Source organism: Chroicocephalus ridibundus, chromosome 5 (assembly GCF_963924245.1).
Source record: "Chroicocephalus ridibundus chromosome 5, bChrRid1.1, whole genome shotgun sequence".
NCBI lineage: Eukaryota > Metazoa > Chordata > Aves > Charadriiformes > Laridae > Chroicocephalus > Chroicocephalus ridibundus.
This window is the reverse complement of record NC_086288.1, coordinates 54,849,398-54,877,221: the sequence shown is the minus strand read 5'-3', so window position 1 is coordinate 54,877,221 and position 27,824 is coordinate 54,849,398. Positions and strand designations below refer to the sequence as shown.

The window sequence follows — 27,824 nt, the reverse complement described above, 5'->3', positions numbered from 1 at the left end:
ACTGCACAGCAAGTTGGACCAGGAATCCTCCGGAGGTCCCCACTGACCTCAGTTACCCCATGATTCTAACCTGCTCCATCTCATGGCATCGAACCGCTTCACAAGTACCAATTTTATTCACAGTTACACAGCATGCTGCAGTGGAGCAGGAAGAGCATCCAGTCTATGATGCCTAAATCTTCTCCCACCCCTTCAGCTGTCTGTTTTGAGTTACGCCACATGGCACAGACCCTGTCATTGCCCTCCTGGCCGGGACCACACTGCCCCGAGCATTTCCGGGTGCTGCCATGGATCAGTCACAAGTTACAAGTCACCTGTCCCCACAGTGGGCAACACTGGATTAATGATCGGCTCTGGACAATGCAGGTGACAGCCGGCTGCTTGTGAGGAGCTGAGGGGCTAAGGAAAGGAAGGGCTCCCATTCTCCATGGGAGCACTTCTCGTCTTAATCACAAGAATCGTTATTTTTGCACCTGCTCCATTCGCTCCTCGGCTTCCAGCTGCTGACAAACAGACCCCTTCTGGCTTTTTTCCTGCAGCCTCCCGGGACTCACTGTCAAACCAGGGCCATCCCCTGTGCCGGCAGGGGGAGGGCTGGCGCGCTGGCCCCCAGCGGCCCTCGGCCCCGAGGGGCTGTGTGAGTTTTGCTCGGAGCGCCCTCGGAACGCCTCTCCCCGGAGCTCCGCGGGAAACTTCCCACGCAGCGGGCTCTGCCGATGCCAGCTCCTTCCCGTCTCACCGGGAGAGACCCGTCCCCCGCCGCTGCCCACCCGGGGCGCGGGCGGCTGTGCCCGTCACCCCGCGTCTGTCCGTCCGTCTGTGCCGAGCCCACACCCCCCGCCCGCCGCCGCCCGGCGTTTCGGCGCGGGCCAGCAGATGGCGGCGCCGCCCCGGCTGGGCGCGGAGCCCCGCGCACGCCGCTGCCGAGCGAGCCCCGCTCCGGTTACAACCCTCCCCCGCCCCCGCCCTCCGCGGCGGTGTCTCCCTCCCCGCCACCTCCCCGCCTGTCACTACCACGCCGGAGAGCCACCATGGCGCACGGCGGGCCACGCGTGTCCGCCGCCGCCGCTCCGCGCGGGGCCGCCCGCCTGCCGCCGCCGCTGCTGCTGCTGCTGCTGCTGCCACCGCTGCTGCTGGGCGCCGCCGCCGCGCTGCGCTGCGCGGAGCCCTGCGGCCGCCCGCGCCCTGGAGCCCTGACCCGCGGGGCGCGCAGCCCGCCGGAGCCGCGGCGCGGCGGCGAGGCGGCGGCGGGTGGCAGCCGCTCCAGGAGAGCATCCTCGGCGGCGGGCCGGGAGCAGGTCTCCCTCATCAGCACCTCTTTCGTGCTCAAAGGGGACGCGTCTCACAACCAGGCGATGGTGCACTGGACGGGCGAGAACAGCAGCGTGAGTGCGAGGGGCGGGGTGTGGGGGGGTCCCTGCCCTTACCCCTGCCTTTACCCCTGCGCTTACCATTGCTTTACTTCCCCAACTTGCGGGGGGCAGCCTGCCGCTGCCGCCTGCGCTCCGCCGGGCTCGGTGCGGACGGGGCGCGCTGCTCCCGCCGCCCGCTGCCTAGTCGGGGGCGCGGGGGTGCCCGCGGGCTCCGCTCGGGTCGAGCAGTACTCCGACGGCCGGTGAGGTGCCGCCGGGAGGCGAAGCGCCACCGGGGTCGGGCCAGCCCCGCGCACCTTCCGCCACTTCCCCAGAAGTTTGGAAAGTTTGCGAGCGCGCATCTTGCAGAGGGGCCGGGTGCGCGGTGTGCGCCGCGTTGCGAGGAGGAGGAGGAGGAGGTGGAAGGCTTTATCCCGGAGCGGCGAGGCGGTGTCCGTGTGCGATCGGCGTGCCCCCGGGGCTGTGCGAAGGTCTCCGGATAAAGGAGAGGCTAGGGGCGAGCTGCGGCGCGGGGATTATCTCCGCCGGCCCGCATAAGGTCCCAGCTTAAATTGTCGAGTCTTAATCGATTCTCCTCAATTCAGTCATCCCCGGCTACTTTTCCCCGCGCCGCGCTCTGCCTCCTCAAGCGCCGGGGAAAGAAAACCCCCAAACAAAACCAAAATCAAATAAAGTCCATGCCCGGGTTTGAGGTGGATGTGAGCGGCGGGAGCGGGTGAGCGGCGCGGCCCCGCGGAGAATCCGCCCGGCGGGCACCGAGCCTCCGCCACGGCGCGGGCGATGCGCGGGGAGGGCCGGGGCCCGCTCTCCCTCCCCGCACGGCCCGGAGCTTCACCCCGCCGGGAGCGGTGGCGGGGAGGGGGGGAGGGGGGAATTCCCGCAAAGGAATAGCAGCAGCTCACCGAAGATATTTACAGCCTCATCCGTGGATAAAAATCGCGCGCTGAGACCAGTGTTACTGCGTTAGAGCATCAGCGTTCACAACTTTTCGCAGTTAAAGCCCTGTGCCTTGCCTTTATTATTTAATTATATATTTTAGACAGCAGCTCTCACGGTGAGCACCTATAATCTATTTTTAACTAATTTTCAATTTCAGCTCGTCTTCATTTCTTTATGTATCGACCCATTAATGGTTGCCTATTTGCACAGGTAATTTCAGGGATTTGCTGCTTCTAATTTATCCTTCGCTGAAACATTGTATCATAACAGTGAGTGTCATAGGTAAATATTACATAGCACCTTGCACTGTCTGTGTAACTTCAGAGACAGGAAAATATTGTTATGAAGGCTCAAGATCAACTTTCTCCTGGAGGATTTTAGTGTTTCTGGAAAACTCTTGACTGTTTTTGCTACAGTTCAGCTAAGCTCCGACTCTGCTTGAACTTTGTGAATTTAGCATAAAGTTTACTTAAACTTGGCTCAGTTCAGAGAGCTTGTGTTGTACAAGCAAGTGTGTGAATTATCATCCTTTCAGTATGATCTCAAGTCCTGTTTTTTGCCCGTTCTGCTAGGGAGTCACCCAGGATGTGGAGCTGCTAAGGCTCCACTGGTGAGGATGTAGTGATTCCCTTGAGCATGCTGAGCGCTTGTGTTAATGCGCTTGTATAATCAGGTGTCAGAGTCGGTGTCAGAGTCGGAGTCAGCGTCATAAAGCTTGACAGTTTCAAAGTCAGTTTTTTATTTGCTCAGGAAGGAAGCATAAGATGATGGCCATTTTCTATGAAAAGAAAATGTTGCAAATCAGCAGCATCAGCTATTCTGATTCTGCCCTTCCTCTACTTCTCTGCTGTTAGACTGCTGCTGGTTTTTGTGGACAGTGCTTGCAGGCTATTAGGACTACTTCCTTGAAGAAGTCAGTATTAAAAAGTTGGCATAAGTTCATTTTTGACATAAAAGGCAAGTAACAGCTTTCATGCAAAGCACTCTGCACTCTAAAACGAATATAGTAGAACCTTGCTAATCCACATTTATGACTAGTGGTCTCTCCTCGCCTCTCTGCAAAGATTTAATAACAGATGCTGCAGTGAGGGCTTGTATTGCTAAAATGTTATTATTTTTTCACAGTATGCTACAGTTGACTTACTAGAATACTACCAAGTAGTCTTTTCAAAAGCAAAGATAAGTGGCAACTGTCAGAATAAATGAAAGTGGTTACAGTCTTTGCTGCAACTTCTTAGTTCTTTCTTGTTTGCTTAGTTACTATCTGCTAATTCAGTATTGCAGGATGATACTGTCACCATGAATGCCTGCAGACATAGTCTACAGCATTTACACATTCAATAGAAAATACTTTTGCCAAGTTACTTAAAAAATTATGTTGCTTACTCTGCCTGCCATCAAGTGATTACCATCAAGCAAGACTGGATTTGAACGAGTGACCTGGTAATGAAAAACTCTTTGCTGCCTTAACCCAAATGAGAGCAGACAGTCTTTTTGCGCTGGATGTTTTACAGTATGACTGTCAGCATTTTTTACACCTTCTTTTCTTGTTAGCTTTGTTTTATTGCACGCTTCCAGTAGAAGAGCTGATTTTAACAAAGGCTTCCAGAGAAAAATGATTTGTAAAGACAGTGTGTAGAATCTTTTTTTTTTTTTTAAAAGAAGTGGAAGAAATACATTAAGCCCAATGGGACCAGGGTAGACTTAAAGGGTTTGGAGAGAATTTTACTGCCTCTAAGTACGTGAGATTAAAACAATTGAAAAGAAGTACCTGATCCAAAACATATTTAAAGTAGTCTTGAATGTTTGTTTGTTTATATAGATATGTATGTACGTGTGAATGTATTTATTTGTTTATTTATTTTACTCTGGGTTAAGTGTTTGGAGGAACACTAAGATCCAGTGCTTCTCAAACCTTGCGCCTTACCCTACATTCTTAAATCTGTGGCAAATCTTGCCTTGCCTCAGAAGCACAGGCTTTAACCATGAAGTGCTGTTCTGTCCCAAGCATATTGGATCAGGCCCTGCAAACCTCAGGAGGTGCTAAGCAATCTTAAAGTGTCACCACGCACATTTGGCACCTCATTGGAGGTACTCAGCACTTTGTAAACCAAGGAGCTGAACTAGTTCCTTTACCCTGTAAAGCTGTGTGGCTGAAAATTTGACAGTGATGAGCTCCAGATGACCGTATATCCTCTTAAACGCCTCACCTAGTAAAATAAGTGAAGAAGAAATATGCAGTAGGATTATTCCTTTGAGCTCTGTGATGGAGAGACAAATAACCATAAAAGCAGAGGGGGCAGCTGCTTCTCTGAGGGATGTTCACCTGCACGAATAGTTCATTGAAAGTGCTACGATGGAGTACTCATATGTGTGGATCAAGGGCCAATAAATAAATTTGAGAGGGGCAGAGGTTAGGTTGATGTGCACATGGAGCTTTAAAACATTTATTTACATCTTTTAAATCCTCCTGTGCTGCAATAATAGGAGCAGGTGAATTTTTGGTTGCATGAGATGTCTTGAAAGAAACTAAGGAGGCTATAAATTAAATTGGTCCTCTTTCCTCCCCTTTTTTTCCTGTACTGTAGAAGTCTGATGTATCCTCTCGTAATGCTGTTAGTTTTGCGAATTAGAGAAGTGGTGGATTTGATAGCACAGCAGAGTATATAGTTGCACTGATTGTAAAGTGAGCTTGAATAACTGGGAAGATCACTGTGCACTTCCTTGCTTTGTCAAGTGAGAACTGTGCAGGGAGGTATGCAAATTGCTTCCTGTATTGTGTCCTCATTACTTTTATTTTGTACTCTAATAATTAATTATTTATAAATTACACAGACAATAAGCCTGCCCCCGACCTCTCTTGACAGTGGGATGCATAGTTAAAACCATCACTAGTGATGCAAATCTTGCAAAGCTAGTCCTTGTAACATCAAGAGTATATCAGGTTAGCAAATTCCTACAATTAGTATTTCTGCTCTCTGTCCCCTATCCACAGAAATCTGTTGTGCACTATTACTTTCAAACAAAGGCTCATGCAAGTGGAACTAATTTCCTTTCCAGTCTTAAAATATCATAAACTGAAGACATGACAGGTGGGTGGTGCAGCGCACCATTGACGCTGGTGAGGGCTACTGACTGACGTTTGTGTAACTGATAAATAATGTGAAGTTGTGCATCAGAATATATACAGGTAGTGTGCATACAGAATAGCCTCTTACTGTGTTAAGCTGAATATGTATGTTCACAGATTTGCTAAAAATACACTACCCTTTCTGATTTGGGGAAAAATAGTCAACTGATGACAGCTTTTAAAAACCCTGCTTTTCCTTAGAAGAGACCTTATAGTCATCCCTGGAGCTTTTTCTGTGCTAGGTAAACAACTTTCTTTGCAAAACTATATTCTTTTTTCCCCTTCTGGACAATTCCCGTTGTGCATTAGTACTAGCTGATTTAAAAAAAAAATAAAAATCAAAGCCAAAAGAGAAATACAGGGAGAATGAGACTTGTATTCACGATTGATTTTGATTCATGAGCTGCTCTTCATGCTGTGTGCAGACTGCTAAAGTGTTGTGAACAGGACTTTGGCCAACTAGTTCTATGTCTGTAGTTTCATGGTTCCAGTATTTCCTTTTTTTTTGTTTGTTGTAAAAATATTAAGTCCATGCAGGCACTTATTTGTCCAGTAAGTTGATGTCACGATCCCTCATAAACATGTAGATTTTTGTTATCGAAAATAAATATACACACATTTTTTTCTAGACTTACTATTTAGCAGCACCTTCTCAGAAAGGCAGGTTTATCACATATCTACAGAAATCGCTACACACAAAAAATTTAGCTGATCCGGACTTTTCTGTATTTGATGTACAGATGCTTTGTTTAATTTAAAAAATATTACTTTTTGCGATACAGTTTCACCATATATGATTTATAGAGCCCTGTGATCACTAAATGTATTCTTCTGGCAGATATTTTATTTAATTGGTTTTCTGTTTTGTTTAGTTGGCAATAAACTTTGCTGAGGGGATCTATAAATAGCATTGACTTAAATCTGTAGCAGTATCACTAATGGTAAATGTAATTATCTATCCAAACTGGGCAAAAGTCCATTTGTGGTAAGGTTTTGGTGCTGTTTCTCCAGAGTAGCCAGACCACTTTTTATGAAACTAAAGGGAGCATGAGGTCAAAAATCCTGATGGCTCAGACCTTTGATAAATGGCAGATATATTGCAAAGTGAAAGGCAGATTTCTAGGGAGTTTTTTTTTTAAAATTCCTTGAGATGATAGTGCGATAAAAAAACAAACAGAAACCAAATCCAATAATCATATTTGAATGGAACAGCAGAATCCCTTGTGGAAAACAGAATGATTTTAATCTGACTGAAGTAACTCAGGAGTTTAACATCTTTTTTTCCTTTTTTTTTTCTTGATGTAAAGTTTATGGCTTACTTCATTTATTTGCTTCTGCCAGCCTCTGTTTTCCCTCTCTTCCAGCCCTACAGCTTGCTAGTCATGTCGCTGCCTGCTGAGCTCTCTCCACGTTTCAGCAAATTCCAGCTGCTAAAGAAAAGAAGGGGCACCTCTTCTCATCCCCTAAGTAGGCTCTTAAAATTGATACATACTTTAATTAGGAAGTGTGTGTTTCAAACATACTTGAAAGTCCTTGTCCATGCGCAGCCTTCCACACCTGCAGTTGTACCTGGTTTTACCTGGTTTGCTGGTTTAACTGGTGTTACCTGGTTTGCTTAGAAGCAAGCTACTAACAGCCTTAGCCTGAGTAGGTACTACTGTGCCGAAATAGGGATGTGCTCAGAGAGTTTAAATCTAGGAGGGAAATTTAGCAATGAACACTAAAGACAGACACCAGATTGAAATCCTATCTCTGATACTGCTGATGTATTACACGTTCATGATAAACCAAACCTGGCTTAATAACAGTCATTAGATATGTGTTTAGGCTGTTGATTGCAGGTTCGCATATCCCAGTGGGAACATAATGCATTCTTCCCAAGCTTGACGGTGTTAGGAGTCTACTGATACAGATCTTTGGAGGAAGAAATGAGGACATCCTTTTGATTTTATTAAAATTCAATAGACTAGTACGTTCTTTTTGAAAGAACAGAAGGGGAAAATTATGAGCTTCCCAGAAAAAACTAATTGTTCTGCTAAAATGGGAAATTCTGTGAGGTGTGTGTACTGATTGATGAATTTAAAACATGAAACCGCCCAGATTACGCAAGTTTTTATGCCAAGCCCTTTGTATGTCCAAATAAAGTATTTTATGGTTCTGTCAATTAAGACCAAAGGATGTTAGCATAAGGAGAGAAAATCTGCAGTACAATGCAAGTGTTCTAGTTCCTGAAAGCACGAATTCATTTAAGCAAAAGCTGAAAGTGTAGGTTGAAAGTAGTCTGCAGTATATGACTGCTCGCCGTAGCTCAGGATGAAACTTGATGACCTGCAACATTCCTTCAGCATTTTTATTCCCCTAGTCTCACATTCTTTACCAAACATTCCCATCCCCAACTCTCTGCCCCAGTAATAATAATTTAAAAAACTAACAAATCACCAGTGACAAAACCACTTTCGAAAGAAATAATGGATGGAATCCTTTTTCGTGCCTAACTTCAGCCTTCAAGTCTAAGCTTCGACTTCTGCAGTTGCAGGAGGTGGAGGTGGTCCCTGGATTCATCCCTCCCCTGGCAATGTTAGCATCTGTACTTGAGAAAGCTTTGATGAGTTAACTCCTGAAAGCATGTCTCTCTCTGCACTTATTGTAGGGGGGCCTAGGAGACAAACTTTGATGAAACACAGAATTTATTTAAAGTTATCCCTGACCCAAATATCTGGAGTTTATTGCTGCTGCAGTTATTTTCTTCCTTCCTATTGTAGCATGGCTGTTTGAGTTCCAGTTATGGATTATGACTCTGTTGTGGTGGGTATTGCACAACCCCAATGCAAAAATACAGGTGCAGCTCTAAAGATTTTACAACGCTTCTACCTGAAAAGCAGAATTATATGCTTAAAGGTTGTACATTGACAGAGATTACACAAAGGTCTAAGTTTCAGTCCAAAGGCTGCTCCAACAGCTGTTTAAGTATTTTTTTTTTTCTAATGACTTGGAATATTCATACATAAGCAGCCACTGGGGAAAGGCCTAAAAATTTCTCTCCAAGTTGAGAATTAATTGGGAGGTTAGAAACATGCTCACTCTATGTTTGTATGTAGGTAGGTTTTTCTGTCTCTTTCTCTTTTGTCCAAACCAGTGGATCTGCAATGTGCCAAGAAAAAGTGGAACAGTTTTAGCAGCAAGGGTTATGAGTCTTTGTTCTGCCAGGAGATGTGTATTTCAACTCTTCCTGCAGAAGGGGGAATTAGATTCTTCTGCTGGGTGAGCACTCTAAGCCCAGTGCTGTTGTACAAGGGTGAGGTGGGCAGTGTTGCCTGCTGTGAGAAGTCACTGTGCCCTGTGAAATGCTCAGTGTTGTAGGTTCGTGCTGGCACATCTGCTGCACTTGCTGGTTTTGGTAAGATGGGTGGAGAAGTGCTGTGCTTATGGATCCTGTTGGATTTCGTCAGCCCTGGATGAGGCTTCTGTGGGAAGAGGAGAGATGATGAGGCACTGGTGTCTTGCAGGACTGAGAGCGTGCATGCTGCCCTTGGCACAACTGGCAATGCTCCACACAGCCCCATCACCACATCTGCGAACTCTGAAGCAGTGCTGCTGTATTCACAGTGATGCCTTGGGGAAATTCGAGGCTTCGCCAGAGGTTTAGCGCGAGGTTCCAAATGAACGGCTGTTGGGTTAAATTGGAGCTGAACAGGAGTACTGAGGAACTTTGCCAGCTACCTCACCAGTATCCTCTAAAATAGCACTTGCATTACATAGGTGATTTTATGCCTCAGTTTCCTACCTGCAATGCGAGAATAATGGTACTTCCCTTTCTCTTAGGATTGCTGTTGCACTTTGATATTAAAGTAATGCTTATTACCATAACACCTAAAAGGGGCAGGAAATAATCTCTATGGTTTCTTTGTTCCTTTGACTGTTTCACAGTCCAGTCTAGGAATTAGAGAAGAAAAGGCTCTGACAAGTCATGCAAACTTCTTTGCTTGTTCTCATGTTTGTTTTGATCAGGGCTCCTTTTAATGTGTAGTCCAGTTTAATGTAAATGCCTAGACTCTGGCACTTCAAGATCACGGAACAGACTTACGATTATGTGACTAAAACCATTTTCAGTGAAATGTAACCTGTATTTTTCCTCCCTCATTTACCAGTATACTGAAAGAGCTGTGCTTCTGTCTCAGTGTTTGTGGCTTTCCTACTCTTGTAGACTAATAATTATTTCTCTGAATAACATTTATTTTGGCCTTTAAAATTTTCTGTTATAGCCCACTTTTTCTAGCTCTTTAATTGCAGCATCTGGATAGGACAATACCTATATATAATAGTACCTACCTACTGTGTATTTGACTGGCGCATTTTTAGAAATTTACATACACACAGAGATTATTGTGCATTTCTGGCTTCCCTCTAATCTCTCTGATGTCCTTGTGATGATCTGTGTTTTCTAAAAAGAAAACCACAGAACAGTAAGTAGTTTTTTTTTTTTTTAAAAAGATAAGTCATGAAAGCACTTAAATAATTTGGTCATTAGCAAAAAATTAATTTCCGTGGTTTCTGTGCAGTAACATTGTTAAAAGGTTTTTCTAGTAGATGAAGTGGATGTATTTAATGTTTATTTTTTCCCCATTCACTTTATGAAATCTGTTTCTTCCATTGTCTTTGTAAGATCATCAGAGGTACGGTAAAACGGCATGAAGTGTCATAGAAGCGTATTTGCAAGCACCAACTACTGTGATGTGTCCTTATTCCTACTGAGCAGTAGGCCCATGTTTACTGGCCAGTGTGTTCAGTTTTAGCAGATGGCAAGCTACACTCTGTGAAAACACATTTTTTATCACTGTTACTGTCTCTTTCCGGCTCCCCAGACTGAAAGTGCCACAGGGAGAGAGCAGTCTTCCCCCTGCACGTGTACGAGCAAGATGTGGTGTACTGGGGCTCTTCTCTGAGTTGGTGGCATGTTACCTTATATTAACAAATAATAATGGTGATGACTGAGGATTGAGCTGTTCCACCTGTAAATTTTAGCAACGTGTAGCCTGGCCTCCCTAACTGAGCTACAGTAGAGAAAAGTTGCTTTCCTCAGGTCTTGAAGAACAGCCTGTTTATGGTTAATGCATTCCCATGCTTGCCTCCACAAGCAATTGTCACTGCAAGAGACATGCCCAAGGGGATGGAGCTGGAGGGTGAGAGGAATATGTTGGAACCACTCTTTGAGCTTTGGGCAGTGTTTCACAGTGTTAAATGTGAATGATTCTGAAGAAATAGTTGTTTCTTCTATGAAAACACAATTGTATCAGGGGATGTTAGGTTGCCATAAAACCCTCCTGGGTCTAAGTTCAATGAGATATTTTTCCTGTGTTTGCTAGCAGAAAAATACCTTGTAAGATGCTCTTTTCATAGGATTGGAACTGCCTGTGAGTCTAAGGCATCTAAATCTGCAGCAGTATTTGTTAAATCTTCCCATTTTTGGAAAGCAGAATATTCTTTTCTCAGATCTTCTTCTATGCTCCTACGTATTGTATTGGGTGTTCAGCATAAGTAGGCATCAGTGTTGGCATAGGTATAAGAGTATAACCCTGAGGGAACTCATGAACCCCTTTTGTATAGGCAGCTCTTTTTTATGCATGGTTTTTGAGGGGCTCTATGGATGAGGCATAAAAATAGAAATAAACCAAACAAAAGCAACACATGCCAGTGACAGGTGGATTACTTTCTGGGTGCATAGAGGTCTTTGCCAATCAATTGCCACCACAAGGCAATTGGGGACCCATCAGGAAGTAGTGCACTTACACAGTGCTCCAACATTCAGTCTGGATAGATCTCGTGAGGTGAACTCTGGGGATATTTGTAGCAGCAAATGCCTGGAGATGCCCAGGAACCTGGCTGGTGATGCTGGAGACCAGTAACCACATGCAGTTGGGTGGCACAGAAACACTAATGATCTATAGCCCAGCTCACCTCAACCGGCAGTGATTTCCCCAGTGGGAAAGGAAGTCAAAATTGAGTGATTTGGATCTGCTATGTGTTTGTGTGTTTGTGCTTACAGGCTCTAATTTCAATATTTCTTAACTAAACAAACCCCGGTATCCTACTCCATGACAAGTGGGTATTAACATCTAAGTTCCCAGCTGGTTTTTAGAGTGATCCCACTGTGCTCTTTCTGAGCGTTTTATGGGACCCCGTTGAGACTATTAAGGGTTCACATTAGATTTGTCTGCTACACATTGGTTTGTGGATATGCTATGTGAACATCGTTCCTTCTGACCTCTGTCATTTTAGTCTTGTAAACCGCACAAGTTTAATTGATATGTATAGACTTTGGAGTCTTGGGTATTGTAGGATTTCATGTGGTTACAACGTAGAAGCAAGCAGGCATCTGAACTAAAAATATTTCCTCCCCCAGGCTCAGGTGCCCCCCCACAGGCACCGGGACTTCATCAGAATTGCAGCTTTTGATTTAGAGGGCCGTTTCTTATTTTGCTAATTTGTTTGGCTTTTAATCAGTGGTTAACATAATCCTATGTTTCCCTGCCTGTTACCCAACCACATAATGGCAAGCATGTCAAAATGTCTCAGCTGCCTTGAGAGCAGTCCTGAAACGTATCCTTTGCCCTCAGTGAGCAGTATAAACTGAACAGAAACTATGCAAAATAGTTGGGGGTATGGGGGGAGTATGGGGGCTTTGGAGTGGTAGCTGTGTCCTGAGCACCAGTGACAGGCTACAGAGGATGGACAGTGAACTCCCTGGTTGCCCTTGGGTTTGTGCTGGTGCTGGGGGTAGAGAATTGGGAAGCTGTTAATGTTGTTGGTCCTGAGCTTTTCTTTCCCCTGAATGAGGGAGGCCAATAGTGGTGGAGTCAGCTGAGACCTAATCCTGTTCATTTTGAGGTTTCCCAGCCTGATAGGAAAAACAAATATGAAAGAATCCAGAGTTATTTTTTCCTCTCTTGTATGTGACATCCACTGAGGTGCTGCTGAGCACATGGAGGAGGGAGGAGGAGGATGTGTGCATGGAGCAAAAGTGCCCATATTTTTGGAGCAAGCAGCCCACTATCAATGTGTTTAATTTCTCTTGGGTCATGGATATTATTATTAAATTCTGTCTAAAATCACTGTAAAGAAAAGAAGCAAGAAAGTGTGTTGCACATCAACCAAACAGCATTTTTGTAGCTCTCTGAAACCCACTTTGTGATTCACTGACTAAGCTGTTGGCTTCCACCAGCTTCTGCAAAGGAAGATGCAGAAGGAAGGCATTCCCCTGCATATAGGCTGAATCGGGCACCTCTGCTCAAAAATTGTAAGATGGAGCTCAGCGAACACGTTTTCAGTTCATAATGAAATAACATATGTTCATCTTCATGCAGCATCTCTCAAGGGCTACTGTGTGGAGCACTGAGGGCCACTAACAAGATCTCCTTTTCCTTCCTTCCTCCTCTTCCAGCTGCTTTAAAACAGATGGTTTTTTTATAAAGTGGGCTACATTTAGAAGGCTTTGAACCTTGGTATTCCTTTTAATAATCTCATTGCTTCTGGAGAACTCTAAAAGACAGCGTCTTTTAAATTCATTGTATAAGCACCTTGTGCCCTGTGTTCCATTTTTGTATTTAAAAAACCCTCGGAGGAGAGGAGGAGATGATTGATATCAGGCTATCATCATATATATTCAGTGTGAGAGCTAGGTTGTTACCTGGTAAAATATCAACATAAAATATTTTTTTAAGTTTAGCTAACTGCAGAAAAGCCACTTCTTAAACTAGCACAAACTGGCAGAACTTAAGAACTGAATGAAAGGCAAGCTGCTTCATCAGCAGGTGGACTTGGTTCGGCCTGATCAGCCTGCAAGCACACAGGAATTTTTGAGCTGCTTTTGTGTGTGCTACTGAGGCAAGAGATGTTTTATGAACACTGAAAAGAAGACCCTCTGCTTCCTGTTTGAATCAGTGTCCATATTATTGTGAGGGATTACATCTTGGCTCTAACGTTCGTGACTGCAAAGAGACTGTTCCTGAAGATGGGAATGTAAAGGCTAGAGAAGGATATAATCTTTATCTTGTTTGCAGAAACTGCCAGCAAGTCTGGTTATTACATTGCTGTACGTTGTGAAGTATATCGAGGCTCCCGGAGGGAGCAGGACTCAGTCCAGCGTGATGTTTCACAGGGGTCGGTAGCTCAGAAGTCAAGCCCATTGAGATGAGAGCACTGAAATTCACATTTAGGCATAGACTGTGTGCCAGGAAATAATATAAAGAGTTCATAGTCTTTGATCCACAGTCTGTTGTATGTGGATGGTTTGCACAAAGTATGCAAGCTTTTTATTTTTTGTAGCAACTAAATGGACTTGTATTTATTAACTGAACCTGATTATCACAGTCACCATCACTCAGTGAGAAACTCTGCTCCCCTTTAGGCAACTTCTGCGCCTGTCCTTCGTTTCTGTTACTTTTCTGTCTGCTTTTTTGTATGTCTCTCATTCGTTCTTTCTTTTCTTTGTCTCTGTGTGTCTCCTTTGTTATTCTCCCTTCATTTCGTTCTCTGTATTAAATCACCTTTCTCACCCCTGAGGGCTTAAATAGCATCATCTTCTTGGTTCCATCTGGAAAAAAAGATCTTCGAAGAATGGTTAGTAATGACACAGACATGTCATCAGTTTGGGGGTTGCCATTCCAGTGAATATAGATGTTCACACTTGGTCACATGTTGTCTGCAGGCTTGGACAGACAGCGTGGCATTGCTTAAGGGAATCTTGCGTCCATGGCAGTATCTGTAGCTCTAGAGGACAGCAATAGCAGATGTTTAAAAAAAACACTGGCCCCAGAATACATCATTTAAGTTGGAACTGGCCCAGTGTGTTTCACTTCATGCCCTGTCCCTGTTGTCGTTAAATCCCAGCCAGCAGCTAGGGCCACGCAGCCGCTCGCTCACTCCCCCCAGTTGCAATGAGGGAGAGAATTGGAAGAGTAAACGTGAGAAAACTTGTGGGTAAAGACAGTTTAATAAATAAAGCAAAAGCTATGTGTGCAAGCAAAGCAAAACAAGGAGTTTATTCACTACTTCCCATCGGCAGGTGGGTGTTCAGCCATCTCCAGGAAAGCAGGGCTCCATCACACATAATGGTTACTTGGGAAGACAAACACCATAACTCCAAATGTCCCCCCCTTCCTTCTTCTTCCCCCAGCTTTATATACTGAGCATGACGTCATATGGTATGGAATAGCCCTTTGGTCAGTTGGGGTCAGCTGTCCCGGCTGTGCCCCCTCCCAACTTCTTGTGCACCCCCAGCCTGCTTATTGGCAGGGCAGCATGAGATGCAGAAAAGGCCTTGACTCTGTGTAAGCACTGCTCAGCAGTAACTAAAACATCCCTGTGTTATCAATACTGTTTTCAGCACAAATCCAAAACATAGCCCTGTTGTAGCTACTATGAAGAAAATTAACTCTGTTCCAGCCAGAATCAGCACATGCTACCAGCCTAAATCTGTGATCTCTTAATCTCACCTAGGGTTAGTTTTGGATTGGGGACATGGATTGGGATACACTGCTTCTGTGTCAAGCTTCTGTGTCAGTTTAAATGATCATAACTAGAAATAAAAGACTCAAAATCCCATTTCCAGTCATCCAGTTATGTAATCTGCACATGCCATCTAATAAGAATTTATATACTACCCATCGCTGGAATGACTCTGCTTCTCATCCAGGTTTAATTGAAAAATAATCATAATCTATTCAGTGTTAGATTTAGTGCATAATGGAAGTATTGTGAGCAAAACACAACTTCTGAAATGTCTGTTACAGTGTATTTTATTGTCTGAATTAAGTTCAGATATTAGTGTATGTCATTCTGATATGTGACTTTGCCAAGTATGCCTCATTATTCCTTTTTGCAACCTATAGGCAATGAATTCTTTTTCCTTTAAATGAAGTGAACTATTTACAAGCTGTTACTTATTGCAGGAATTAAAATGAATGAAGCTTCTTTTGAAAACAAACGCAAGCTGAGGAAAGAAAAGACAGCAAATGAGTGTGAAGCTGTTGTAGGAGGGAAATTGCAGCTCATCTTTGTAAACTCTGTGGCTTTAGCTGAGCCTTGAAAACATGGGAGTCAAAAGCAGGAAAGTGCTAAGGTCTCGATTTCTGGCATAGCTTGTTTCTCTGATGCAAGTTCACTTGCTGTGCAGCCACTACAGTTCATGGACTGAAAGAAGATGAACAGATTTAGAGTGCTTTTATCTAACATGAAATTGATACTGTCTTATGGGAATGACTTCTAAGAAGAACATAAGCATGTCTGTGCTAGGCTAGACCTGTGGATATCTAGGGAAGAGCTTCAGACTCAGACAAATATTTTGTGATCCTTTACCAGACAGCTTTTCTGGCCAACAGCAACAGCAATTGGTGGCTCAGGGGTACCTGTAAAAGCTTTTCAGGTGCAAAAAACATACCTTGTTTATAAACATGAAAATGAGAGGAAAGATGAGCTTACGTACTTAAATGCAGCAGTTAGTTAGCCAAAATTGCTAGTTCTGAATTTCTATTGATTACATCATCCTTTCCTCAAACCTAAATGAGTTCAAATTCTGGGGTGTGTTGTGATTTATATTTTGTGGGTCTGTAGCTACATTTTAGAATTTCAAAACCATTTCTTACTATATTGATTTAAATAGTGTTTAAATTCCAAAAGATGATATAAAATAACAAGTAGACCTATTAACACATAATTTACAAAGTACTTATTTTCTACTGTTTCTCACCAATTTGGGAAGTTTGAAGAGTACTGTTTCTGTTGAGTGAATGTTGTTTCTAGAAAGAAAGATGCATGACAAAAGTAGTTTTTAGAGGTCTTTTTGTTTTTATGGAATTTATTAAAGCATCTTTTAGAAGTGTTGGATGATAGTACTATCATATGGAAAAAGTACTAAGTATCCTGAATGTTTTCCTTGATTATTTAAAGTGGAAGAAATGTTCATTAAATGGACAACCTCATCTGAGCCAGGATTAATTTTCAATTCAAGCCATTATTCTCTTGGTACATAACCAATACAGTGTATGTTCTTATGAACAAGTGAGTCTCATTTTTAATTTATGAAAGTTTACCTGAGAGTATTCAAATGTCTCACCCTTTCCAAGCATTAAAAAATGCCTTTGATGTCTTAGCGTTTGACTTTAAAACAGCTGATCTTCTGGTGTGCTGTATAATAAAGTTGTTTTGATACATACAAGAAATGCTGCTTGTTCATTCCAAGTTTGCATGGCATAATTAAGCTACGTTTATGTTCAGTAAAAATTGGCGATTCTGTTAAAACAAAATCATTCCTTTTCTCTTAAGTTACTGTAAGGCAAATTATTAAACAGGCATGATCAAGTTTCTTAGATTTTAAGAAGTGCTGGAGGTGAATTTTGAAGTTCTTCTTGCTCATTCTTATTTTCAAGTAGTTCATGATTTTTAAATAAAGATTTCTAGTGCTCTTTTTTCATTTTTAATATTGGATTGAAGGATATCAATAAAAACATTCAATTATAGTGGACTGTCTGTAGGCTCCACTGGAACCCGAGTCGTGATTAGATTTCTCAGCTAGAGGAGAGCAGCACCATTTCATTGACTTAAATTTCACTCATTATGGAAGGATTCTTAGCTTTGATTTGCCTCACAGTTAGTGGAGTGTTCACAGGATGGGGAAAAGTAAACAAAAACAGGTAATATTACAAGAATTGTATTTTAAATGTTGAATTCCGCACTGTTCCTTCTTACTGTTTTTCCTCTTAATTTTTTTCCCTAAACATTTCTGTATTATCGAGTTTGTCTAGAAAAAGCAAGCTTGTTAGCTCAAGTAGAGGTTTGTTGCTTTTTGCCTTTCTTTGTCTTCTCACTCTCTCTTAGTCCTCTACCTTCCCTTCTATGGACTGGTTAATTTAATCTTTCCAGCTGCCGTATTGGTTTGTTCAGCGTCACTAGGGTCAGCATGCTACATATGAAAGACACATCAGCTGAAGGAAAGGAATATCCCGGTCAACATACCATCACTGCAGATAGAGGGAAACCAGCTGGCACGAGTGAATTGATTTCTGCATCAATCTACTTGCACAGGCAATCAGTTCAATGGAGAGAAACGAGACCTGAGTCCTCATCACTTCCGTGTTGCAGAAGGCTCCCTATATCGAAGTCTCATTCTTCCAAATTCACTGATGCACTCTGCTAACTCTTACCTATGAGAGCAATGGGACTCCATGCGGTGTTACTGAACCCAAAGCCTGTAGAAGGCAACAGCAGGCTTCAGTGTGTTTTGGATCAGATCCTTGGGCCAGTGCTGCAACCATACTAGTCACCATATTAGTTGGGAGGTATTTAAGCCCCAAAAGTATTTGGAGGGATGTCTCATCTCTCATTGCCAACAGTGTGAGGCTCATCCTGATAATAAAGCAGGACCAATTTTATTTGTAATTTTTTAGTATACTCAGCTGCTTTTTGTAATTTCTGAACCACATGCATACTAATAATTCTGAGGAATGACACGCAGTTTTAGTAGGCATCATTATTATATCTACTTGGGGAAAAAACCATGGTGCTTTTGTGCTTCCTCACATTTTTGGTGAAGGAAGAGCAGTGCAGCAAAACAGGACTGTTCTATAATAAAATTTTTCTGGGCACTATAATGTATAACTTAGGTAATGGCTTAAATAGTCAAGTTAAAGAGAAAATAATTAGAAGGTTAATTTGGATTCACCCTTCCCTATTACTGCTTAAAGATGTTGACTGTAGAGTTCTGTTGCTGCTTCATTTAGCTTGACTATTGCAATGACCTAACTCCTTGTGCATCAGACTTGTTTGGATATGAAGTACGGTTTTTGAGTCGCTAGATCTGAGCATGTAGCACTTGCGGCTTTTTTAACACTGTAGAATTAGGAGCGAATAAGCTGACATTGGCTCACACAAAGGGAACAGACTTGCTCTGCTTTGGTCCCAAAGGTGTCATTGATTCTGTTTGCATTACATGGTCAAATATTTGTATATGGTATCATTGAGGCTAACAAAAGGTTGTCATAGGGCAGTGTTTATGTCACAAATTGTGACATTTACTTGTTGATGGGATAGTGTAATGTCAGCGTGTTGTGGTGCAAATGTCATCATTTTGTGATGTGACAAATTGTCCCTAAGGATAGGCTTTTTAAGAGACCTTAACGGATGTTGGAAAAATGAATAGTTTTAGACTTATTTTATTTGTGTCACATTTAGGAACAATCAGAAGTTTAGGAAGCAAAGCTTGCAGCAATTGGTATCACTTTTCATTCTTGAAGGGTCTTTGCTAATGTCACAAACTTTAGTGATTATATACATGAAGCTTCCTCAGCAGGCAAATTTGTTGACTCATCATGCTTCAAGGCAGCCCCAGAGATGACAGTTCTTCAGTAGCTAACGTGTTTAATTGGACCATTCTCCATTTTTAGCAGACGGGATTTTCCTATTTTAACCACAAAATAGTAGGAGAATTTGGAAAGCTTCCCGTCTGTCAAAACTTAAGTGCAATAGAAAGTAAGATAATTTTGTTTGTGGTTGTTCCATCCTTCATTCAAACCTTGTTAGAAGTAATTGTGAGACATACTAAGCAGTGCTGCGTACGCCTTATCTACAAGGCAAATTCAGCTGGGATGGCTGTGCTTTGTTAACACAACTAAATTGAGCCAGAAGTATATTTGGTATGGCAGTGTATTCCTGGGCAGTTCCTCATGTATGCCTGAGACATACTGTAGGAAATCGAAGGAGATGTTCAGTAGTTTCCAGAAGACATTTTAGATAAAATTAAGACATGCAAATTGCACTGAAATCGGAGCCTTTGAGGATGTTGATCGGGTGTTGTAAACATGAAGGGAATATTGTGGCAAGAACTGAAGGCTGCAGCTTTTTCTGTGGAAATAGTAGATTTCTGCTTCTGTAGAAATAGACGCAATGGAAAAGTTGTTTGCCCAAGCACAGAATAATTAAATCACAGATTTTCTCTTCAGATGAGGTGTTTCTGGATTTAATGATGAAATTTGGTCTTAGACAGGCCTAGTCATACTTCAGGGTGGTGGCAGCATGCAGACTTACTCTGTCAAATGTGCGTCAGAAAAGCAACATGGAATAGCAGTAGTGGTCAGTATCCTGCCCTCAGTTCTTGAAGAGCTGGGTATTCATTCTAAGCTGGACTTCAGATGAGTGATTTTATATGAAACTACTTTCCACTAGATTTGGAAAAAGTTCTGATGAAATGTGTGCTTTCCAAATCTGTATGTTCTCAACTTAGTGTTCGCACCGAAATTTGGGTTTGTCTATGTGCTGTATGTGAAGCTATATAAGCAGGTGGGCTCAGGTGCTTATTCTGCCTGTATAGTTTGTAGATTTAATGCAGAAGTTTGAGCTGCTCTTCTTTGAAAACACAGATAAATATAAATAAAATATAGTGTGTTCTCTTGTAAAATTTTCTAAGTGAGGCTGGGATAGGCAGTCCCTGGATGACTCCTCCCCAGGAGCTGAGAGAAGCCTGTCCACTTATATCAGCTTCAACTATGGCACTACTGTCAGAGAACTCTTCTTGCTGTACTTGGCCAATGTTGAGCTAATGCTCTGTGGATTTTCTACAGAAGCAGGCTGTAACTTGCTGCTAAGGAAGAGAAACTGGATACAGAAAAAGCATAGTGAGCAAATTCCTGAAGTAGGACATTTTTGCCCAGATTACCAACAACGTAAGCCTCTGTTGCCGTAGTTTCTCTGTCAGTTCAAAAACAGACTCCAGGTGAGTTGCGATTTCTTTACAGAGGACTGTCAGTGGTTGCAACATGACGCGGTTCTTGCAGAAATGGCAAACGAGGCGGGTCTGGTTGTTTCTACATTTCTTGGGCTTCAGGAGAACTACTGGTTTGTGGGGCTGCCAGAAGCTTTCTGTTCAACCTTGAGCACATAACTTGAGTCTTTCTATATCTAAACGTCACGTACGGAAGTCTTGTTCCGCCTCTTTGGTTAGAAGGGCAACATCAAAGATCATGAAGTGTTTGGATACTTCGGAAATTTGTGTGATCATGTTACCATAGGTAAACAGAAGGGAAAAGAGAGGCAAGCTACACAGGAAAGTTATTTTTCTGATGTTAGTCTGATATAAGGGGATCTCATTTTACAGTCCCTCATCCAGAGCTTTCATGTGGCTTTACATCCTACATGACACTGTTTTTCAAATGTTGCCCTGTAAAAACAGTAGAGCATTATGAATGATTTCTCATTGACATGTATTTTTAATACCTGATACTGGTATTAGTGAAATATGCTTCTTACCAAGCCATGTTTTATTTTGATATATATTATTTTCTTTGTAATAACATCTACTTAAAAAATCATTGGGAAATTTTACCTTCCTTAAAGAATGTTTGAGATTTTTAAAATTCTTTTTCTCAACTATATGGTTTTTTAATTTTAATTTGGTAAGAGTTAAATTTCTTAGAATCATTGCATACATAATAATTTGAAATGTGTCTGGCATTAGTTCTGTAAAAACAATCTGGATGTTCTCTGATCTGGATCTACAGAGCCATAAAATATATATGGCACTGTATTAAGTTTTATAATGCTCATTACTTCAATGTTGTACCTGTTGGGTGGAAAATCACTGAAGCAGATGAAGAGTATTGCTCTTTGAGCAGCAGAAATATTAGAAGTGCTTTTACATGGCCCCTTCTAGATATGAGTTTCACTGCAAGAAATAATTAGTATTTAAACTGTTTGTGAACGAATATGACTATTCCTCCAGAGCAGAAGAATTACAAATCAGCGGAGCACTGCAGAGTTTTTCTTTGGGCTAAAATAATTGCCATATGAGGTCTTCAAGATATAATGAAGGATATCTGTGGTCTAGCAAAGTGAGCTTAAAGCTCAATATAGTAGGACCCTGTTTCAAATTCCCAAATCTTTCACGTGACTGTCATTGTAATTTGGGGCAATGCTCTTTGTTCCTTTGTTCCAGTTGTTAGAGGTGTATTAGCAACGTAATCTGTGTGTCTTTAAAATTAACTGTGCCTTCACATTTAGTTACTTTCAGGGTCAATTGCTACGCTACTAAAGACAACAAATTTAACCTACCTGCTTTGTAATCATTGTAATTGGTACTCTGGAAGGCCTGGGATCTACATGCGTGTTATACAACATTGACTGTTGTACTCCAACAATGATCTCCAAAAGGTTAAATATTTAGATAGTGTTATCTAACCTTCTACTTATGATTATAGCCCTAATAAACCTCAATATTGTCTTGATATCCTTCTGTTTTTGAAAGGGATTTTTATTTATGATCTGTAGAAAATGTATTTATTTAATGAGCATTGCATTAGCATTGCTAATGGTCATAATGTGTTTAGTTTCAAAGGATACCTGCTTTGAAATTTACTGCAGAATAGTGCAAGTGCCACCATTCACTTGAGAGAGTCTAGGAGAAAGTAATGTTAATGTTTTAATTTTAGAATATGTCATTGTAGTGTTCCACTTTCATTACTGAAGTGCCAATTGTTTGGTCTGAATAGATGTACAGAACATGAAACAGCCCTGTAAGTATCATGGTACAAAACCATACGAAAAGGTGGAAGTTTGTGGTGGGTGTATAATCCCCAGCTCAGTTTTGCACGATGAGAGCTTGTTGTCTTGTTTTGGTTGTAAGCAACTTCTGAGTATAAGAAGTGGTACACGTGCTCCATTTATGTGGGCAGCCCAGGTTCACCTGTCTATTGTACGGGTTTAGATGCTTTGCAGTATGCTGGTATTGCATTCTCCCAGGTTATAGGCCTCTTAAAACAACCCCTCCAAAACCAGGGTTGTTTTTAGTTGGCTCATTTCACTGTACCGGTGAATGGTACAGCTCTGCAACCATTGCACTGACACAACTGAAAGGGCATCAGACACAGGCAAGGCGCTGCGAACAAGTGGCCAGAGCAGTACGGAAATGGGAACTTTGGGAAGTAGCTTCACTGCTGAATCAGTGTATTGTGAAACAGATTCATTAACGTGTTGTTTGCTACCTGTTTCTCTGGGTAGCAGTGCTACCCTAAGCAGCCACAGAGTATTTCCAGGCCTGTACAAACCCTCTCAGCTGGTATCAGTGTAGTTGTTCATGGAGAAATGACTTGGAGAATTAATTGTGATAAGAAGAACCTGGGCAGCTGGGTTTAGACTATTTTCTTTAATGTCTGATTTAAATCTGCCTTGCTTCAGTTTACTTCTTTCCCTATCCACTAGGGATATGGAGAAAAGTTTATTCCCTGTCTCTTTTCATCAAGCTTTAATGTATCTGAAAGCCTTTATTATGCTTCTCCTATGTCTTGCATTCTTCAGATTTAATAACCTCAGCTTTGTCATCCTTTCCTTGTTGCTCACTTGGTGCTGCTTTTCTAGACCTCTCATCATTTTTATTGTATTCTTCCAGGCTCTCTGCATTTAATCCACATTAGTCCTGTGATGCTTTGGCATGAACACACTCTTCCAACTGAGGTCTTCAGGCTGGAGAAGTTTCCTTTCTGAGGGTCACAGTCTGCATGTGTCTTGTCTCGTAGCCTCTTTATCCATTACCTGATGGTGCCATGCTGTTGAGAAAAAGGCAGACATTACTGTCTCATGATTCATTTAATGCTCACAGCTCTTCTTTTGCTGAGTGTAGTTTGCTCTTGCCTATTCTGATTATGCTCATTGATTGCCATCGTTCTTGCTGAATGGCACCCAGCCATTTTTGATCATTTTTCCAGTTTGTGAAGATCACTTTGAGTTCTCATCCTGTGCCTCAGTCTGTATGTTTCATCTTGGTGTCATCCTCTGATTTAATAAGCATAGCCACTTCATGCAGATGTTAAATAATACCAGACTAAGGACGTGTTCCCTTGCAAACCTGCTTGATGCAGAGGGCATCTTTTGCCTCTCTATTGTCCCTAAGACCTGTTACTGTGCTATATGAAGGAATTAGATCATTTTGATACTATTTGCTTTTCAAATTTTAAACTGGACTTCACTCATTGCTAGCAGACAGTTTGTTTGCTGGTAGGTTCTAGAATTTTTCTGGGAATTGAAGCTACACTTGCTAGTTGGTGATTTTCAGACTCCTCCTATCTCTCCTCCTCTTTTTATAAGAATAGGTTCAATGTCGGTCTTTTTTTGGTCACTGTTATACATCCCATTTTCCATTATTTCTTTAAGAAGCAAGTAAAACAATCTCAAAACTTGTCAGTTTGAGAATCTGAGGATGATGTTCATCTCCACCTTATACTAGTATGCTTCTGTTGCCTTGTGCTTTGTTAAAATACCACCTAAATTGTTCTTTCACCCATGTCCATCTCCAAGCATCTGTTAATTTTCAATGCATTTCACTTAGCTTTGCCACCACAGCTCTTTGTGCGATCTTGTGGTAAAGCAAATGAGTGACCTGATTTAGATAAAAGTAGGTCTGTAGTCATTCTCCACAATGTCTTTCCTTTTCATGCTTTGCATGACACCCTCCTCCACCTGCATCCTTTACCCCCACACCCACACTGGGGGAATCACATGTGAAGAAGTCTGTATCCAGAAGTGACTGACAAGAAATTTGTGACAGGCTGTCTCCTGTTGCATTCCTATTCCAAAATATGTCTCCATAGGTTTGTTCACTTTAGTGGTAAACTCCAGGAATTGAATTTTTTTTCTTGCTGATTAAAATACTGTACAACGCCACAAATCTTTTAGAAGAATACGAATTCCTATATTTCTGTGGCTTTTACTTCACATGTCAAACTCTGCTTTCAATTAGTGCATCTGCTTCAAGGCCTGGATAGTGTCATTGGGTTTTGCATGCCATTGCCTGGATGTTCTTCCACACTGGCATATGGGCACACAGCATATGTCCTCCCACGCTGCCTCCCACCTCTGCTTCACTGCACTTCTACTGCTGGGCAGTCTCCCGGTCTTCCGTTATTTGTTTTTTCTTTATTTCTTCTTTTTATTCTCTTGACACTGCTGGCATTTTCTTTCTCTCTCCCTCCGCATCCTTAATTCTTTAACCTGCATGAGCCTCATAATACATTTCTGGATTATAGACATTTATAGGTAAATTTTGTATGAGAAAAATACACAGCTGGTAAAAATAAGTTAAAATCAGGGAAGGATCAGAAGCTCTGTGTGCATGTACGTATACTTACTTATGTCTCACTTGATATACTTTATTGGTTAACCTCTCATTTATTTACTTCCCAGAAAATCATTGAAATGTTTACAAGTAATGACCTCTGCTGCCTTGGTTCTGTGTTTACTTTTCCATATCCCTTTACCCATGTAGCTGATGTGAAATCTATAGTTCTGGAACAGTACCTTGTATGTCACTTAGTATAATTTTGATTTTGATCTTGGAGTAGGGCATATAGGTGCTATGGTAAAGCAGGTAATAATATTCAGCAGATGTTAATGCATTAAACATAGGAGTTCAGAGGCAGGCTTCTCACTTTCATTATTATTACCGCACAGCTTTTAAGTGTCTCTATGTCTTCCTAGGCAGATATCTGGAATTTATTGAGCGGAGTAAATTCCTTCTGGGTGTTTACAGGAAGAAGTGACAAATGTGATTTGATAACATTGACTATTACATGATTCCCTTCCTGCTGGTGAATCCAAAGCAACTTTTGAGAGCAATATGAAATTAAGTTATCACTAAGGCTAGCCACTGTGAGTTACAGTAAAATCAAGCATTTGGTTAAACCCTCAAAGCTGCAGAATTTCTTACGGAGGCATTCAGACAACAGAAGAAAAATATCGGAATGTTAATGAGCTTTATGTCTACCAGAATTAAATTGATTTTTCAGATAAACAGAAGTGCGTAGCTTCCTGAACAGAACAAAGAAGAAACGTTGCTGGCGCTCATACCAAGCCATTGCTACAGACAGTGTGATGAAGCTGTTGAGGAAAGTCTTTTAAAGAGTAACCAGTGGTACAGGGGGTACTAGTGAGCAAAGTGTGTCTGCTGTAATAATTACCCACAACATTAGATGACTGTTTCTGGTGCGGTTCATGTGTAGCAAAATGCCTCACTGTCTTGCATGCTCTATATTGCAAGTTTAGTAGGTTTCATAGACTACTCATGGCATTTATGTAAGCAGAAGACTGAAAATGGGCAAGGCTTGCTATTAAGCATGAGGAAACTGAAATGCTGAAGGTATGGAACTGTGTATTTCCCGTGTATTTCTACAGAGGTCAGTGAAGCTGTATGAGCAGTTGTGTACACTGTCCTAGGGGACCTGTGTTGTAAAGAAGCAAGAGCTGTAATACGAGATTTACCACTGGTAAGATCCAAAGACTTCACTAGCTGTCTAAAGCCAGTGCTCTTTAGTAGAGTGCGGAAGGAAAGCTTAGCATGACAGAAGAGAGAGGGCTTGGGTCTTCAAAAGACATCATACAATACTTGGCTTTAGATAGTTTTACTGAATATTAAAGAAGGCTCTGAATTTTGCATTGCTACTGCTTGGACTGTTTTTTAAGACAGTCAGTGAGTTTTTTGAGCTCATGGTATTTTTGTTGGAGGAAAAAACAAAGGTGAAGTTTGTAAATATTTAAGAAAGGCTCTGAAAATAATTTGGGAAAACATTGAAAACAAAGAACAGAGGAGATTGTGCCAGTGGGAGTTGCCATTGTGATTTCAAGTCCGCCACCTCTCTGAGAGCCAGGAAGTTGAGCTCTACGATAGTGCAGGGACATGTTGAAAGTGTGAGTATATTTAGGGATGTGGGAGTTCTGTGATGAGGAAAAGTGGTACTGTGTTATGGCCATCAGGCTCAATTTTTCACTTTGGCTTTACTAGAACCAGATTTGATTTTTGAACAAGTCTGTAATCAATCTCTTTCTTGACCTTGATAATCTACCTTTTATTTTCTTTTTGATCCTTTTTGTCTATTCAGATAAAACTTCAAGGAAAAGGCAGTTTCTTGCCATGCATTTCTGCAGCACAAAGCACAGAGGAATCCCAAATTTGAACAGAGTTTTGAAGTTCTACAATGCAGAGAGAGGAGTTCACCAGAAGAAGAGTTGATGCACATTATTTTGCCTGCTGAGCTGTAGCAGATCTTTACAAAAAGTTTACAGAGAGCATTGGCTCCACTTGTCTAATAATCTGTGCTTCAGTAGTTTGTGATCCCACGTATGTTCTGCTTCAGGCTAGATAATTAGCGTTGCCAGTGGTTATCACTTTCTGTGTAATAACTCATATCTGTCCTGGACTAGAGAATCATAGAATCATAGAATCATAGAATCTTCATGGTTGGAAAGGACCTTTGAAATCATCGAGTCCAACCATACACACACCAAAAAAAAACCAAACAAAAAAACCCCAACCACAAACCACCACAAACAAACAACCTACAATCTCTGCCACTAGAACATGCACTGAAGTGCCAAATCCAGACGTTTCTTAAATACCTCTAGGGATGGTGACTCAACCACCTCCCTGGGCAGGCTGTTCCAGTGCCTGACCACTCTTTCAGTAAATTCTTCCTAATATCTAATCTAAACCTCCCCTGCCGCAGCTTCAGACCATTTCCTCTGGTCCTGTCATTATTCACCTGGGAGAAGAGGCCAACACCCACCTCTCTACAGCCTCCTTTGAGGTAGTTGTAGAGGGCAATGAGGTCTCCCCTCAGCCTGCTCTTCTCCAAGCTAAACATGGCCAGCTCCCTCAGCCTCTCCTCATATGACCTGGTCTCCAGACCCCTCACCAGCCTGGCAGCTCTCCTCTGGACACGCTCCAGCACCTCAATGTCCCTCTGGTACAGAGGGGCCCAGAACTGAACACAGTACTCGAGGTGAGGCCTCACCAGTGCGGAGTACAGAGGCACGATCACTTCCCTGCTCCTGCTGGCCATGCTATTCCTGATACAAGCCAGAATGCTGTTGGTCTTCCTGGCCACCTGGGCACACTGCTGGCTCACGTTAAGCTGGCCGTCCACCAGCACCCCCAGGTCCTTTTCTGCCGGGCAGCTTTCCAGCCACTCTTCCCCAAGCCTGTAGCGTTGCTACAGGATGATACAGGTTGCTACAGGATGATAATCTTTTGTTCCATCTCAGGGTTGCTGTGCGTCCTCATGCCACTGTATATATACTACTTAAACAGTAATAATCTCTCTTTGGACTTTCTTGCTCTTGCTTTTCTGTGACATTGAGCATCTTTAAGGGTTTGAGAGAGAGAGTGAGTGGGTGATACACTTCACTGGGGAATGAGGACTGTAAAGGGGAGGTCATGCTACATCATGCTACAGTATTACTTTAACTTGGGCAGACAAGACTTCCTGTCACCTAGGGAGCATATTTTAAACTTCCAGGGTGGGAAAAAACGCCTGTGCCTTTGCTTGCTGAGTAGGAGACATATCATACAGGGC

At 42.3% G+C, this 27,824-nt stretch overlaps 1 protein-coding gene across 3 annotated transcripts in view; it reads left to right on the top strand.

Moving 5' to 3' along the window:
- Positions 1–1,022: 1,022 nt before the first annotated feature.
- SORCS2 (sortilin related VPS10 domain containing receptor 2) overlaps positions 1,023–27,824 on the top strand; it is a 571,450-nt gene continuing 544,648 nt past the window's right edge. For all 3 annotated transcript variants that reach the window (XM_063335693.1, XM_063335692.1, XM_063335691.1), the window contains exon 1: positions 1,023–1,385. In XM_063335693.1, the coding sequence (XP_063191763.1) occupies positions 1,032–1,385 (354 nt within the window). In that variant the 5' untranslated portion in view covers positions 1,023–1,031. The remainder of the gene's footprint in view (positions 1,386–27,824) is intronic.